This window comes from Ascidia mentula, chromosome 6, assembly GCF_947561715.1.
Source record: "Ascidia mentula chromosome 6, kaAscMent1.1, whole genome shotgun sequence".
NCBI lineage: Eukaryota > Metazoa > Chordata > Ascidiacea > Phlebobranchia > Ascidiidae > Ascidia > Ascidia mentula.
In genome coordinates this window covers 13849479-13865433 of record NC_138571.1, presented here as the reverse complement: position 1 = coordinate 13865433, position 15955 = coordinate 13849479, and the positions used below count along the sequence as shown (strand labels likewise).

Here is a 15955-nt window from a genome sequence, read left to right as displayed (position 1 = left end):
AAGAACGCTGTTTTGGACTTGCGCATTTAGGTTTCTGGTCGTGGCGAGCTTTTTGTGTTTTTTGGCCAGATCAAATAAGAAATTTCAGCATCATTTTGCAGCGTTTGATCCGGACCAAATATTAACCACAGCACATCATGTTGCAGCTTCTGACGCCACAATGAAATCCATTATGTTTTGCACATCGGGCTTTAACCACATTTTCCCCTAACTTGGGCAAGTATTTTTTTACCAAACCAGGATTTGAAGCCATGTCATCCTGGTCACAAAATACAATCAGGTTTTGTACTTGGTATTAGGGTGTTTGGGGGGTAATTTTTTTTTATATTTGTTATAAAACAGCGGGATTGGAACCCATGTTTTTCCTTTGCAGACTTTCATCTTTAGCGTCACCTGGTGTTTAACATTCCGTCTTAACGCTTCTCTGATAGATGTGACAGCGGAGTCAATTAACAACAAACACATTTAAATGCTCGGTGTATTCACATAGAAATCACAAGCGGGAAAACCGTCCAATGGATCCAATGTGATCTCTTAATATTCTTCTCCCTCCTCTTCTCCTTCGCCCTCAACGGAGTCAACACCGACTTCTTCGTAATCTTTCTCGAGAGCGGCAAGATCCTCACGAGCTTCGGAGAATTCTCCCTCTTCCATTCCCTCTCCGACGTACCTTTAATTCACATGTGTTGTTTTATTTTTATTTTATTAAAGTATGTAATTTTATTTAATTTGCATCCGAGCGTATACTTAAAATTTTTAGTTTGTTGTATTCTTGATGGTATTTCTTTAAATGTGGCAAAGGTTGAATCGCACATAACTCCTATATTTTTAGGCCTAATTATTGTGTTTTAAAGTCGTAAACTAATAATACATTTTACAGTCTCAAAGTCCTAACACATATAAGCATATTTAGCTATTAAAATCCACAAAATAAAAGTTGACTTACCAGTGGACGAATGCACGCTTGGCAAACATCAAGTCGAACTTGTGGTCCAAACGCGCCCACGCCTCTGCGATGGCGGTTGTGTTGCTCAACATGCAGACAGCGCGCTGCACTTTGGCCAAATCTCCGCCGGGAACAACAGTTGGAGGCTGGTAGTTGATTCCAACTTTGAAGCCAGTTGGACACCAATCCACAAACTGAAGAGATAAATCGTATCAATTTTTATGTTCTATCAAATGAGATGAGAGCAAATGAATTGATCTAATGTGCATTTGAAAAAGAATGGGCTTTATTTGCCGATGAGTGCCCCCTATCAGTTTGACTGACCCATATTTCACGAAAGATGCGCTAAAAATGTGTCAATCAGATTTGTCAATGAAAGCTTTGATGTGGGCATTTGTACAGTAAATTAGAAACGGGTTTAAACACATGCGCGGCTTTGTCCAATACAAGTTTAATCACGGAAATGTAGGTTAACCTTATATGTGAACAAACAATCACACGAATTACAGCCTATTAATTTACTTCTTCAGGTTTATCATTTGGCTCAAACAGGAAAATAGTCAAGAAACAGAACAGATACAGAAGTAGGAAGTGTCGCTCCTCCTTCTTAATCTCCTGCTTCAACTTTATCTTTTTGCAACAAAAGAATTTTTACCTGAATGGTGCGCTTTGTCTTGATAGTGGCAATGCCTGCGTTCACGTCTTTGGGTACGACATCACCGCGGTACAACATGCAGCAAGCCATGTATTTGCCGTGACGTGGATCGCATTTTACCATCTGGTTGGCTGGCTCGAAGCAAGCGTTGGTGATCTCGGCAACGGAAAGCTGCTCGTAGTAAGCTTTCTCCGCTGAAATGACGGGGGCGTAGGTGGCCAATGGAAAGTGGATACGTGGATATGGCACCAAGTTGGTTTGGATATCTGGAAAAAGTGAACAATGGTTGAAACGTTTTATGAAAATAAGCTTTTCTGAAAGGAATCTATAACTAAGATTCTTTTATTTTGGCAGTATGAAGTCAATAATATGAATTATGTGAGCTGCAGACATGTGACCACTGTTTCGACCTATTATGTCCCGAACATTTTAACTTAATGCGACTTTTGTAGACACCAAACGGCCAGGCATAGACTTTTCTTTGGCTAAAATGACATTTAACATACACACTGCACCAGTTCGGAATATAATGTCATTTTCAAATTTATTTATACTTAGAATTTATAACATAACATACCACTAAGATCGACGTTGAGCGCGCCATCAAATCGCAACGAAGCTGTGATGGATGAAACGATTTGTCCAACCAATCGGTTCAAGTTGGTGTAGGTTGGTCGTTCGATGTCGAGGTTTCTGCGGCAGATGTCGTAGATGGCCTCGTTGTCGACCATGAAAGCACAGTCGGAGTGCTCCAAGGTAGCGTGGGTCGTCAGAATTGAGTTGTATGGCTCGACCACTGCAGTGGAAAACTATAATGTAAATGTTTATGAAAGTTCATATAGTCAGTAATTTGTATTAAACAGGTCTTTATGATAAAGTATAAGTGTCTCAGAAAGTTACTTGGAGCTGTAAAACTTAAAATAGGTCGACAATTTTCCATCCATTCATTTATGCTGTGGCATGTTTCGCATTTTTGGTAACTCTTATAACGTACACACCTGCGGGGCTGGGTAGATGGCGAACTCAAGCTTCGATTTCTTGCCGTAGTCGACGGAGAGTCTCTCCATAAGAAGGGAAGTGAATCCGGATCCGGTTCCTCCCCCGAAGGAGTGGAAGATGAGGAATCCTTGGAGACCGGTACACTGGTCGGCGAGCTTGCGGATTCTGTCATGGACGAGATCAACACTCTCTTTACCGATGGTGTAGTGGCCGCGAGCGTAGTTGTTCGCTGCGTCTTCCTTTCCAGTGATCAGCTGTTCGGGGTGGAAGAGCTGGCGGTATGTACCAGTGCGAACTTCATCTGTAGATGTAATGATTGATATGGTGCTATTCTTGCTGCCAGGTATAGTAATAACCCTAAGTAAAGTCTCGCCGGATGGTGGACGAAACGTTAATTACAATAAACACTTTCGTAACATAAGTGCAAGAGGAGCAATGATATTTTTGTTTGTTATGTGCGAATCAATTTATAGAAACTAAGATTTAAGGGCGATAAATTATCTTTGGACAAAAATATTTGCGCAAACACAAACTAAGATATAAAGCGGACAACAATAAAAATATGTCTTTATTAAAATGCAGGATTTTTCGTACCCACGACAGTAGGCTCGAGGTCGACGAATACGGCACGTGGCACGTGTTTTCCAGCTCCTGTCACGCTGAAGAAGGTGTTGAAGGAGTCATTGCCTCCTCCAATGGTTTTATCGCTGGGCATTTGACCATCGGGCTGGATTCCGTGCTCAAGACAGTAGAGCTCCCAGCAAGCGTTGCCAATTTGGACACCGGCTTGGCCGACGTGGATTGAGATACATTCACGCTGTCAGACAAAAGATATGTCGCATATTAATTATTACTTGGACTAATATTTCTATTGTTGGTGCTAGGGATTTTATTGATAGAAGATACTTGCTTTATTTTTACATATGCTTCTGAAGCTGTGGTGCCAGTCATATATGCTATGAGTTAAATATGTAGGATTTCCCTGGTTAGTTTATACCGTGCACTTGTACTGCCCTTGTTTTGCTTTGATGGGATCGAAACTCCCAAATGCTTCCGGTTTCCGTTGTGTTATTATGATCGACAATAGGAAAGCAATGAGGGTCGTGTATATTGTATTCAACATATATACACTAATTGAAAACCACGTAAATTATGCCGAGACACTATGGCATTGCACAGACACAAAATACTTGCTTGGGAATTTGGCCCATGTTTATTCCTTCGGCAGGTCTCCGCTTTCTGTTGTGTTGTTATGATCGACAAGACGAGAACAATGCGGACCATATATTGTCTTCAGCATGAAGAAAACTAATTGCCATTTAAATTATGACCATGCACTATCGCGTTACACGATAACTGAGGATCACAACATCGCAGAGGATCGCACACAAAAAGTATCTATATCAACGAAACTGCTGTTTCGAGTGTACTTGACGGTTGCAACAATAACGACAACAAACAGTTGCATTTTATTTAGTGTTCCACATTATTTTGTTCGCAAGTCTGCTGTACCCACTTGATAGTCGAGATATTTTTACTATTTATAGCTTTAAACACCTTTAGTGTATAGCCTAAATGGATTCTATTACCAAAGAACATTGTCATTGAATCAAAACCTAAATGTTGACAATTTCGTACCCCTTAATGCCTAATTTCGTACCCAGCAGGGTGGTACACGGTTGGAAAGCTCTGCTTTATTTACTGTTTTTTATTATTTTTCAAGGAACGGCCATTTGAAGCAAAGAAATTAAATTGATTTTTAACTCGAACGTCAGGTTCAGTTACTGTGAGGTTTCATATCTACCTCAAGACGCACAATTCCTGGCTGATTTATGTCACACACACTTGCAGGTTTTAATATTCAAAAGCATATCATTTAAAACAAATCGTTTTCTGCACGAATTTGCAATGAATAAACCTTCAAAATAGCAAATTTGCAGTTATCGTGAAATGGATCGTGTACATGAGTTGATTACATGCCGTTGTTAAACCGCGTCATTACGCAATCCCAAAAATTGGCTAACATTTGGCTTGGACTGTATTCCAGCAAGGGCATTCATTGTAAAATGGTAGAATATTTGAAATAGTATTTCCTTTAAAAACTGAAGCAGTTAAACCATCTTACAGTCTAAAAGACCTTTATAAAATGACGTTTATATACTACTACTTTCTGATTTATTTCACAATTTCCACACAAAAGAATCACATCGTGTGTTAACCACACGTTACCCGGTGGTAATAATTAAACAAACTTAACTAAACAGTCACCATTTCGTGGAGTAGGATGTTGCGAACGTCAAAGTGTTCCAACGACGAGAACTGAGCAAATTATTGCACGAAGTTTCAACCTTTTATCGCTGGACTTCTCGCCTTGTGGTTGTTGAGACTTCTGCTGGCTCGACGGTCGTCTGAACAATTGCGCGAGTCCTCACATTTCCCGATTGCTTTCATGTTTCTGTTCTCTTGTTATGAACGACTGAACAAAGCCCAGGCCTACGTTACTGGAGTTATGTATTGTCTTGAACATTTTTAAATGCAAATTTGTAAAGAACGCTGTTTTGGACTTGCGCATTTAGGTTTCTCCTCGTGGCGAGCTTTTTGCGTTTTTGGCCAGACCAAATAAGAAATTTCAGCAACATTTTGCAGCGTTTGATCCAGACCAAATGTTAACCACAGCACATCATGTTGCAGCTTCTGACGCCACAATGAAATACATTATGTTTTGAATATAACTCGGGCTTAAACTACATTTTCCCCTAACTTGGGCAAGTATTTTTTACCAAACCAGGATTCGAAGCCATGTCATCTTGGACCCAAGATACAATCAGGTTTTGTACTTGGTATTAGGGTGTAGGCTTGTGGAAGGCGTCTTGGCCGCGTTTTTTTTTAATTTTTTTGTATATTTTTTATAAAACAGCGAGATTGGAACCAATGTTTTACCGGGGGGTTTTCCTTTGCGGACTTTCATCTTTAGCGCCCCCTGGTGTATAATATGCCGTCTTAACGCTTTTCTAATAGATGTGACAGTGGAGTCAATTAACAACAAACACATTTAAATGCTCGGTGTATTCACATAGAAATCACAAGCGGGAAAACCGGCCAATGGATCCAATGAGATCAGAGCTCTTAATATTCTTCTCCCTCCTCTTCTCCTTCGCCCTCAACGGAGTCAACACCGACTTCTTCGTAATCCTTCTCGAGAGCGGCAAGATCCTCACGAGCTTCGGAGAATTCTCCCTCTTCCATTCCCTCTCCGACGTACCTTTAATTCACATGTGTTGTTTTATTTTTTATTTTATTTATGTATGTAATTTTTTTTTTATAATTTACTTTAAAACGTATACTTAAAATTTTGGTTTGTTGTATTCTTGATGGCATTTCTTTAAATGTGGCGGAGGTTAAATTGCACGTATAAATCCATATTTTTAACTATAACTATATTTTTAGGCCTAATTATTGTGTTTTAAAGTCGTAAACCAATGATACATTTTACAGTCTCAAAGGCCTAACACATATAAGCATATCTAGCTATTAAAATCCACAAAATAAAAGTTGACTCACCAGTGGACGAATGCACGCTTGGCATACATCAAGTCGAACTTGTGATCCAAACGCGCCCACGCCTCTGCGATGGCGGTCGTGTTGCTCAACATGCAGACAGCGCGCTGCACTTTGGCCAAATCTCCGCCGGGAACAACAGTTGGAGGCTGGTAGTTGATTCCAACTTTGAAGCCAGTTGGACACCAATCCACAAACTGAAGAGATAAATCGTATTGATTTTATGCGCTATTATAAACTAAATAGTAATGAGATGAGAGCATCAAATGAATTGATCTATTGTGTCTTTGAAAAAGAATGTGCTTTATTTGCCCCTGAATGCCCCCTAACCGTTTGACTGACCCATATTTCACAAAAGATGCGCCGAAAGTATGTCAACCAGATTTCCAGATTTGTCAATGAAACCTTTGTTGTGTTGTTGTGCATTTGTACAGTAATTAAAAAAGGGTTTAAACACATGCCCGGCTTTGTCCAAAACAAATTAACCCACGGAAATGTAATTCAACCTATTGTGAGCAAACAATCATACAAATTACAGCCTATTAATTTACATCTTCAGGTTCATCATTTGGCTCAAACAGTAAAATAGTTAAGAAACAGAACAGATGCAGAAGTAGGAAGTGTCGCTCTTACTTCTGAATCTCCTGCTTCAACTTTATCTTTTTGCAACAAGAGAATTTTTACCTGGATGGTGCGCTTTGTCTTGATAGTGGCAATGGCTGCGTTCACGTCCTTGGGTACGACATCACCGCGGTACAACATGCAGCAAGCCATGTATTTGCCGTGACGTGGATCGCATTTTACCATCTGGTTGGCTGGCTCGAAGCAAGCGTTGGTGATCTCGGCAACGGAAAGCTGCTCGTGGTAAGCTTTCTCCGCTGAAATGACGGGGGCGTAGGTGGCCAATGGGAAGTGGATACGTGGATATGGCACCAAGTTGGTTTGGAACTCTGGAAAAAGTGAACAATGGTTGAAACGTTTTATGAAAATAAGCTTTTCTGAAAGGAATCTAAAACTAAGATTCTTTTATTTTGGCAGTATGAAGCCAATAATATGAATTATGTGAGCTGCCGACATGTGACCACTGTTTCGACCTATTATGTCCCGAACATTTTAACTTAATGCGACTTTTGTAGACCCAAACGGCCAGGCATAGACTTTTATTTGGTTAAAATGACATGTAACTTACACACTGCACCGAGTACGGAATGTAATGTTATTTTCAAATTTATTTATACTTAGAATTTATAACATAACATACCAGTAAGATCGACGTTGAGCGCGCCATCAAATCGCAACGAAGCTGTGATGGATGAAACGATTTGTCCGACCAATCGGTTCAAGTTGGTGTAGGTTGGTCGTTCGATGTCGAGGTTTCTGCGGCAGATGTCGTAGATGGCCTCGTTGTCGACCATGAAAGCACAGTCGGAGTGCTCCAAGGTGGTGTGGGTCGTCAGAATTGAGTTGTACGGCTCGACCACTGCAGTGGAAACCTGTGATGAAGATGTAAATGTTTATAAAAGTTCATACTAGTCAGTTTTATTAAACTGGTCTTTATGATAAAGTAGAGTCTCAGAGAGTTACTTAATGCACTTATTTCACTTAAAATAGGTCAAAAACTTTTCCATCCATTCGTTTATGCTGTAGCATGTTTCGCACTTTTGGTAACTCTTATAACGTACACACCTGCGGGGCTGGGTAGATAGCGAACTCAAGCTTCGATTTCTTGCCGTAGTCGACGGAGAGTCTCTCCATAAGAAGGGAAGTGAATCCGGATCCGGTTCCTCCCCCGAAGGAGTGGAAGATGAGGAATCCTTGAAGACCGGTACACTGGTCAGCGAGCTTGCGGATTCTGTCGAGGACGAGATCAACAATCTCTTTACCGATGGTGTAGTGGCCGCGAGCGTAGTTGTTCGCTGCGTCTTCCTTTCCAGTGATCAGCTGTTCGGGGTGGAAGAGCTGGCGGTATGTACCAGTGCGAACTTCATCTGTAGATGCAATGATTGTTGTTTGTTATATGCGGGCAATTTAAAAAATGAAGCTCTTGTTAGGGAACAATTTTGTTTCAGAAATTTAAGGGCGATAAATTATCTTTGGGATAAAAATATTTGTGCAACCAAAAAGGCAAAATTCCTGATAACCGATTCCGGGAATCACTCTCCATTACCGACCCATAGTTGCAACGATTTCCACCCTTTGCTTTTGACGCCATTATGGGAAAGTATGATTTCCCAAAAAGGCGAAATAAGATATAAGCGTACGACAATAAAACTATGTCTGTATTAAAGCGCAGGATATTTCGTACCCACGACAGTAGGCTCTAGGTCGACGAATACGGCACGTGGCACGTGTTTTCCAGCTCCTGTCTCGCTGAAGAAGGTGTTGAAGGAGTCATCGCCTCCTCCAATGGTTTTATCGCTGGGCATTTGGCCATCGGGCTGGATTCCGTGCTCAAGACAGTAGAGCTCCCAGCAAGCGTTGCCAATTTGGACACCGGCTTGGCCGACGTGGATTGAGATACATTCACGCTGTCAAACAAACAATAAATTTCAAAAATTATTGAAAAAAAATTATATTATATATACAGCCTAAATTGGGGTTTCGTATATGTTTTTATACGGATTTTTGCATTTTTTGGGAATACTGCAACCGATAGTAGGATTTAGGGCATTTTTCGAACTCTTTTATACTTCTGACCGAGTTACAAAAATTCGACGTGAAATACTAACTCTCCAAATCATTATTGGAAGAAACTGTGTCATTTTTTACTGAAGACTTTAATGGCAGGTTTGCAGCATTTAATCGAGACGCAGAATGGAACTGGTTTCTGTAGTTTCGAGTTACGAGAAGAAAGCACTCGATTCTGCAAAACAGGTCATGTCTTGCCTCCGTGTGGACAGGACAAAGCTACCGACCCCATTAAGTGAACTAATTAAAACCCCAGAAGTGATGTTAAAAAATCGTTTAAAACTATCACGTTACTCGACAGTAAAAGACCACAGTATCGCAAAGGACCTAGACTCTCCCAGCAATTGACAAACTGTCAATGCTTGAGTGGAATTCAATAGCTTTCGACGAACCGCTGGGGTAGGAGAGGGTTGAATTTAAAGCCTTGTTTGAGTGCGCTTACGGTAACAACAGAATTGCGCATCTTTGCGTGTTTAAAGCAAAAAAAATTGACGAATTTCCATACGTGCAAAATAACGATATTTCTGGTTGAATGACTAAGGCAACAATTTCTTTGCAATTGGTGGCATCGTTTTTCAGTTCCTAACGCTTATCTTGTTTATTCCGCTCCTAAACATTTCAATCTGTTTAATATTTAACTCGGTTTACAATCCAGCAACAGCATCGCGGCGTATTAGAAATAGTTTTGCCTGCAACGCTTGTAGATACAGTTCTACCGATTAATAAAATTGAACCTTTAGTATCATAGCTAAAGTTTACTTTGTGACGTAACAATTGTTTCGTTCCGGAACTATAAACATTCGCTGCATAAGAACATATGCAACATTATGTACCAAGTACAATACTAATGACACAATATACAACACACTTACCATTTTGTAGTGTAAAGTTGCTGCGAATTCAACCAAAAAATGGCAGTTTTTCAATAAGAACAAGCGTTCCGACAGTTACGCGTCTCTGCTAGTTCAACGTGGATTGATAAAACGTGTTCACGAGAACACAACTTTATAGTATCGGCCTCCTCGCCTCTGATTGGTCAGTGCATTCCAAGCGGAACCATCGCCAAAGCAACGACCGCTTGCTGAGCGCGAATTCTTTGTTGTTGCAAGCCAGGAATGAAAACGTGCCAGGCAAACAAAAGACTTTGCCGCCCATATTTTAAACCGATTTTGTGTTGGAATTTTGACGCTGTGACTGCTGTTGTCATCTGTTTTTTCCTCGCTGTGTCGATTATTCTGCTCCAGATGCTTGCGGCGGTGATGTTTTGTTGAAATTGTTTTTAATCGGCTTTATGCATGGGGGATGGGTGGGGGTTCTCGCATGCAAAAAAACGCCCCTATGTCGTGCAAACTGCAGGTGGTTTCCCGTGTTGATTCGCTTTACACATTCTGCTGCAAATCAAGGCAAACATATAACATGGTAAGTGGTAAGTACAGGCTTTCAGGGTCCACATGGGAGAAGTGCAGCAAGCGCGGCCTGCCATGGTCAAGCATATGGGAATATCTGAAGAGGACCCATTGAGGTCATTGTTGCCTTGGAACTGTGGGATTTTGATCAAACGCACGGTTCGTTTCCACGCACAATACTTGCGGTCAAAAAGGGGGTCTGGCACCGGTTGATATTATTTGGATATGTTAGCCCTATGTTAAATACCAAAAGTCCGTATTTTTCAAAACACTCGCTGAATCTACCCCTAACAGCCCGCCCTGTAGTGTTATTATCCCTTAACTTTCTTCATGTTACGTATATAATCTTTTCGTATGAAATTAGCCTGAAAACGCGGTACGAGCCGTTGCCATGGGAACGACATTCGCCCGACTTGTCAAAGGCAAAACCTCAGAGGTTGTTTTCCCATCGTGTCACGAAATTGTCTCGATCCTGCTACAACCACCCGCTGCTAAGCAACCGGTGTGCGCAACACGGACACGACAACACTAGCGATATAGCTGGAGATACAGGAACACAAGAGGCAACAAACAAACAAACAATTGGAATGGAAGTGGCGCAATAGAATCTCGAGAACCCTTTCACCGTCTTCGGCGTTTTGGTTGTACCAGCGTGAAGAACTTTCGAGAACAAGCTGACTAAACCTGTTGTCTATTGTTACCGCCTCTCATTCGACTGCGAACCGAACCCCCGTGTGTCTATTATGTCATTACATGGTGCATTTATCGCGTAAGCGTCGCTGGATCTGATTTCAATTCTCGATCGTGTGTTCGAATTAAACTGTAATTGTTGTTGAAATGACCAGGAATGTTGGAACGCTGTCACGCAGCTTTTTAATCCATATGTTTTCATTCTTTCCGCACGATGTTTTATTACATATGGTATTCCGTTATTTTTCGGTGGACAGATGTCGAACGCAAGTATTTTTTTACCAAACCAGGATTCGAAGCCATGTCATATTGGACCCAAGATACAATCAGGTTTTGTACTTGGTATTAGGGTGTAGGCTTGTGGAAGGCGTCTTGGACGCGATTTTTTTTATAATTTTTTTTATATTTTTTACAAAACAGCGAGATTGAAACCCATGTTTTTCCGGGTGGTTTGCCTTTGCGGACTTTCATCTTTAGCGCCCCTGGTGTTTAATATTCCGTCTTAACGCTTTTCTGATAGATGTGACAGCGGAGTCAATTAACAACAAACACATTCAAATGCTCGGTGTATTCACATAGAAATCACAAGCGGGAAAACCGGCAAATAGATCAACTGAGATCAGAGCTCTTAATATTCTTCTCCCTCCTCTTCTCCTTCGCCCTCAACGGAGTCAACACCGACTTCTTCGTAATCCTTCTCGAGAGCGGCAAGATCCTCACGAGCTTCGGAGAATTCTCCCTCTTCCATTCCCTCTCCGACGTACCTTTAATTCACATGAGTTGTTTTATTTTTATTTTATTTATGTACGTAATTTTTGTTTTTATAATTTACATTAGAGCGTATACTGAAAATTTTTAGTTTGTTGTAATCTTGATGGCATTTCTTTAAATGTGACGGAGGTTAAATTGCACGTATAACTCCATATTTTTAACTATAACTATATTTTTAGGCCTAATTATTGTGTTTTAAAGTCGTAAACCAATGATACATTTTACAGTCTCAAAGGCCTAACACATATAAGCATATCTAGCTATTAAAATCCACAAAATAAAAGTTGACTCACCAGTGGACGAATGCACGCTTGGCATACATCAAGTCGAACTTGTGATCCAAACGCGCCCACGCCTCTGCGATGGCGGTTGTGTTGCTCAACATGCAGACAGCGCGCTGCACTTTGGCCAAATCTCCGCCGGGGACAACAGTTGGAGGCTGGTAGTTGATTCCAACTTTGAAGCCAGTTGGACACCAATCCACAAACTGAAGAGATAAATCGTATTGATTTTATGCGCTATTATAAACTAAATAGTAATGAGATGAGATTGATCTAATGTGTATTTGAAAAAGAATGGGCTTTATTTGCCGTTGAGTGCCCTCTATCCGTTTGACTGACCCATATTTCACGAAAGATGCGCCGAAAGTATGTCAACCAGATTTGTCAATGAAAGCTTTGATGAGCGCTTTTGTATGCAGTAAATGAGAAACGGGTTTAAACACATGCCCGGCTTTGTCCAATACAAGTTTAACCACGGAAATGTAGTTAAACCTTGTATGTGAACAAACCATCACACGAATTACAGCCTATTAATTTACTTCTTCATGTTTATCATTTTGCTCAAACAGGAAAATAGTCAAGAAACAGAACAGATGCAGAAGTAGGAAGTGTCGCTCTTACTTCTGAATCTCCTGCTTCAACTTTATCTTTTTACAACAAGAGAATTTTTACCTGGATGGTCCGCTTTGTCTTGATAGTGGCAATGGCTGCGTTTACGTCCTTGGGAACGACGTCACCGCGGTACAACATGCAGCAAGCCATGTATTTGCCGTGACGTGGATCGCATTTTACCATCTGGTTGGCTGGCTCGAAGCAAGCGTTTGTGATCTCGGCAACGGAAAGCTGCTCGTGGTAAGCTTTCTCCGCTGAGATGACTGGGGCGTAGGTGGCCAATGGGAAGTGGATACGTGGATATGGCACCAAGTTGGTTTGGAACTCTGGAAAAAGTGGTTGAAAAGTTTTTTGAAAAAGAACTATTTTAACTAAGATTCTTTTATTTTGGCAGTATGGAGCCAATAATATGAATTATGTGAGCTGCAGACATATGACCACTGTTTCGACCTATTATGTCCCGACCATTTCAACTTAATGTGACTTTTGTAGACACCAAACGGCCAGGCATATAGACTTTTCTTTGGTTAATATGACATGTACCATACACACTGCCCCGAGTTCCGTGTATTTTGGCTGAACATACCGGTAAGATCGACGTTGAGCGCGCCATCAAATCGCAACGAAGCTGTGATGGATGAAACGATTTGTGCGACCAATCGGTTCAAGTTGGTGTAGGTTGGTCGTTCGATGTCGAGGTTTCTGCGGCAGATGTCGTAGATGGCCTCGTTGTCGACCATAAAAGCACAGTCGGAGTGCTCCAAGGTGGTGTGGGTCGTCAGAATTGAGTTGTATGGCTCGACCACTGCAGTGGAAATCTGTGATGAAGATGTAAATGTTTATAAAAGTTCATATAGTCAGTAATTTTTATGAAACTGGTCTTTATTATAAAGTAGAGTCTCAAAAAGTTACTTGCAGCTGTAAATCTTAAAATAGGTTGACAATTTTTCCATCCATTCGTTTATGCTGTGGCATGTTTCGCATTTTTGGTAACTCTTATAACGTACACACCTGCGGGGCTGGGTAGATGGCGAACTCAAGCTTCGATTTCTTGCCGTAGTCGACGGAGAGTCTCTCCATAAGGAGGGAAGTGAATCCGGATCCGGTTCCTCCCCCGAAGGAGTGGAAGATGAGGAATCCCTGGAGACCGGTACACTGGTCAGCGAGCTTGCGGATTCTGTCGAGGACGAGATCAACAATCTCTTTACCGATGGTGTAGTGGCCGCGAGCGTAGTTGTTCGCTGCGTCTTCCTTTCCAGTGATCAGCTGTTCGGGGTGGAAGAGCTGGCGGTATGTACCGGTGCGAACTTCATCTGTAGATGCAATGATTGTTGTGTGTTATATGCGGGCAATTTAAAAAATAATGCTCTTGTTAGGGAACAATTTTATTTCAGAGGTTTAAGGCGATAAATTATTTTTGGGATAAAAATATTTGTGCAACCAAAAAGGCAAAATTCCCGATAACCGATTCCGGGAATTACTCTCCATTCCCGACCCATAGTTGCTTTAACGATTTCCACTCTTTGCTTTTGACGCCATTATGGGAAAATAAGATTTCCCAAAAAGGCGAAATAAGATATAAGCGTATGACAATAAAAATATGTCTCTATTAAAATGCAGGATTGTTCGTACCCACGACAGTAGGCTCGAGGTCAACGAATACGGCACGTGGCACGTGTTTTCCAGCTCCTGTCTCGCTGAAGAAGGTGTTAAAGGAGTCATCGCCTCCTCCAATGGTTTTATCGCTGGGCATCTGGCCATCGGGCTGGATTCCGTGCTCAAGACAGTAGAGCTCCCAGCAAGCGTTGCCAATTTGGACACCGGCTTGGCCGACGTGGATTGAGATACATTCACGCTGTCAAATAAACAATAAATTGCAAAAATTATTAAAAAAAAATTCTATCATATATACAGTCTAATTTGGGGTTTCGTATATGGTTTTTATACGGATTTTTCTATTTTTTTGGGAATACTGCAACCGATAGTAGGATTTAGGGCAATTTTCGGGCTCTTTTATACTTCTGACCGAGTTACAAAAATTCGACGTGAAATACTAACTCTCCAAATCATTACTGGAAGAAACTGTGTCATTTTTTACTTAAGACTTTAATGGCAGGTTTGCAGCATTTAATCGAGACGTAGAAAGGAACTGGTTTCTGTATAGTTTCGAGTTACGAGAAGAAAGCATTCGATTCTGCAAAACAGGTCATGTCTTGCCTCCGTGTGGACAGGACAAAGCTACCGACCCCATTAAGTGAACTAATTAAAACCCCAGAAGTGATGTTAAAAAATCGTTTAAAACTATCACGTTACTCGACAGTAAAATACCACAGTATCGCAAAGGACCTAGGCTCTCTCACCAATTGACAAACTGTCAATGCTTGAGTGGAATTCAAAAGCTTTCGACGAACCGCTGGGGTAGGAGAGGATTGAGTTTAAAGCCTTTTTCAAGTGCACTTAGGGTTGCAACGATAAAGTACACAGATATGCTCATCTTTGCGTGTTTAAAGCAAATTAAATTGACCTATTTCCATATGTGCAAATAACGATATTTCTGGTTTATTTGGAATGACTAAGGCAACAATTTCTTTGCAATTGGTGGCATCGTTTTGGGGTTCCTAACGCTTATCTTGTTTATTCCGCTACTAAACATGCCAATCTGTTTAATATTTAACTTAATTTACATTCCAGCAACAGCGTCGCGGCGTATTAGAAATAGTTTTGCCTGAAACGCTTGTAGATACAGTTCTACCGGTTTATAAAATTTAACCTTTCGTGTCATAACTTAAGTTTACTTATGACGTAACAACTATTTCGTTCCGGAACTATAAACAGTCGCTGCATAAGAACATATGTAACACACAATATACAACACACTTACCATTTTGTAGTGTAAAGTTGCTGCGAATTCAACCGAAAAATGGCAGTTTTTCAATAAGAACAAGCGTTTCGACAGTTACGCGTCTCTGCTAGTTCGACGTGGATTGACAAAACGTGTTCACGAGAACACAACTTTATAATATCGGCCTCCTCGCCTCTGATTGGTCAGTGCATTCCAAGCGGAACCATCGCCAAAGCAACGACCGCTTGCTGAGCGCGAATTCTTTGTTGTCGCAAGCCAGGAGCGCGAACGTGCCAGGCAAACAAAAGACTTTGCCTCCCATATTTTAAACCGACTTTGTGCTGGAATTTTGACGCTGTGACTGCTGTTGTCTTCTGGTTTCTCGTTGTGTCGATTATTCTGCCCCAGATGCTTACGGCAGTGATGTTTTGTTGAAATTGTTCATAATCGGCTTGTGCATGTGGGATGGATGGGGGTTCTCGCATGCAAAAAAACACCCCCATGTCG

The 15955-nt window shown here is 41.2% G+C and overlaps 3 protein-coding genes across 3 annotated transcripts; all 3 read right to left on the bottom strand.

The window, feature by feature from the left end:
• Positions 1-483: 483 nt before the first annotated feature.
• On the bottom strand, positions 484-5010 carry LOC145906431 (tubulin alpha-1A chain-like). Its single transcript, XM_082993846.1, has 7 exons — positions 4869-5010; positions 3195-3417; positions 2600-2901; positions 2179-2410; positions 1602-1867; positions 947-1140; positions 484-670 (listed from the first exon to the last, which is right to left on the bottom strand). Exons 1-7 carry the CDS (start codon positions 4869-4871, stop codon positions 535-537), a joined length of 1356 nt encoding a protein of 451 aa, XP_082849972.1. The 5' UTR covers positions 4872-5010; the 3' UTR covers positions 484-534.
• A 622-nt stretch (positions 5011-5632) lies between these two features.
• Positions 5633-9856, bottom strand: LOC145905629 (tubulin alpha-1A chain). The gene is made up of 7 exons (XM_082992876.1): positions 9719-9856; positions 8464-8686; positions 7845-8146; positions 7420-7651; positions 6843-7108; positions 6162-6355; positions 5633-5862 (listed from the first exon to the last, which is right to left on the bottom strand). The coding sequence occupies exons 1-7, from the start codon at positions 9719-9721 to the stop codon at positions 5727-5729; spliced, it is 1356 nt and encodes a 451-aa protein (XP_082849002.1). The 5' UTR covers positions 9722-9856; the 3' UTR covers positions 5633-5726.
• A 1639-nt stretch (positions 9857-11495) lies between these two features.
• Positions 11496-15638, bottom strand: LOC145905624 (tubulin alpha-1A chain-like). Its single transcript, XM_082992870.1, has 7 exons — positions 15488-15638; positions 14239-14461; positions 13618-13919; positions 13193-13424; positions 12667-12932; positions 12007-12200; positions 11496-11706 (listed from the first exon to the last, which is right to left on the bottom strand). The coding sequence occupies exons 1-7, from the start codon at positions 15488-15490 to the stop codon at positions 11571-11573; spliced, it is 1356 nt and encodes a 451-aa protein (XP_082848996.1). The 5' UTR covers positions 15491-15638; the 3' UTR covers positions 11496-11570.
• Positions 15639-15955: the final 317 nt, after the last annotated feature.

What these genes read in the sequence shown, in the direction of transcription:
- LOC145905629 (XM_082992876.1), bottom strand. An exon ending in CTATCTACCCAGCCCCGCAG is followed by an intron (nt 7,652 to 7,844) that starts GTGTGTACGTTA and finishes TCTTCATCACAG; the next exon opens with GTTTCCACTGCAGTGGTCGA. An exon ending in GCTCAACGTCGATCTTACTG is followed by an intron (nt 7,109 to 7,419) that starts GTATGTTATGTT and finishes CACTTTTTCCAG; the next exon opens with AGTTCCAAACCAACTTGGTG.
- LOC145905624 (XM_082992870.1), bottom strand. An exon ending in GCTCAACGTCGATCTTACCG is followed by an intron (nt 12,933 to 13,192) that starts GTATGTTCAGCC and finishes CACTTTTTCCAG; the next exon opens with AGTTCCAAACCAACTTGGTG. An exon ending in AGACAAAGCGGACCATCCAG is followed by an intron (nt 12,201 to 12,666) that starts GTAAAAATTCTC and finishes TTATCTCTTCAG; the next exon opens with TTTGTGGATTGGTGTCCAAC.
- LOC145906431 (XM_082993846.1), bottom strand. An exon ending in CCTCGAGCCTACTGTCGTGG is followed by an intron (nt 2,902 to 3,194) that starts GTACGAAAAATC and finishes TTACATCTACAG; the next exon opens with ATGAAGTTCGCACTGGTACA. An exon ending in CCATCTACCCAGCCCCGCAG is followed by an intron (nt 2,411 to 2,599) that starts GTGTGTACGTTA and finishes TTTACATTATAG; the next exon opens with TTTTCCACTGCAGTGGTCGA.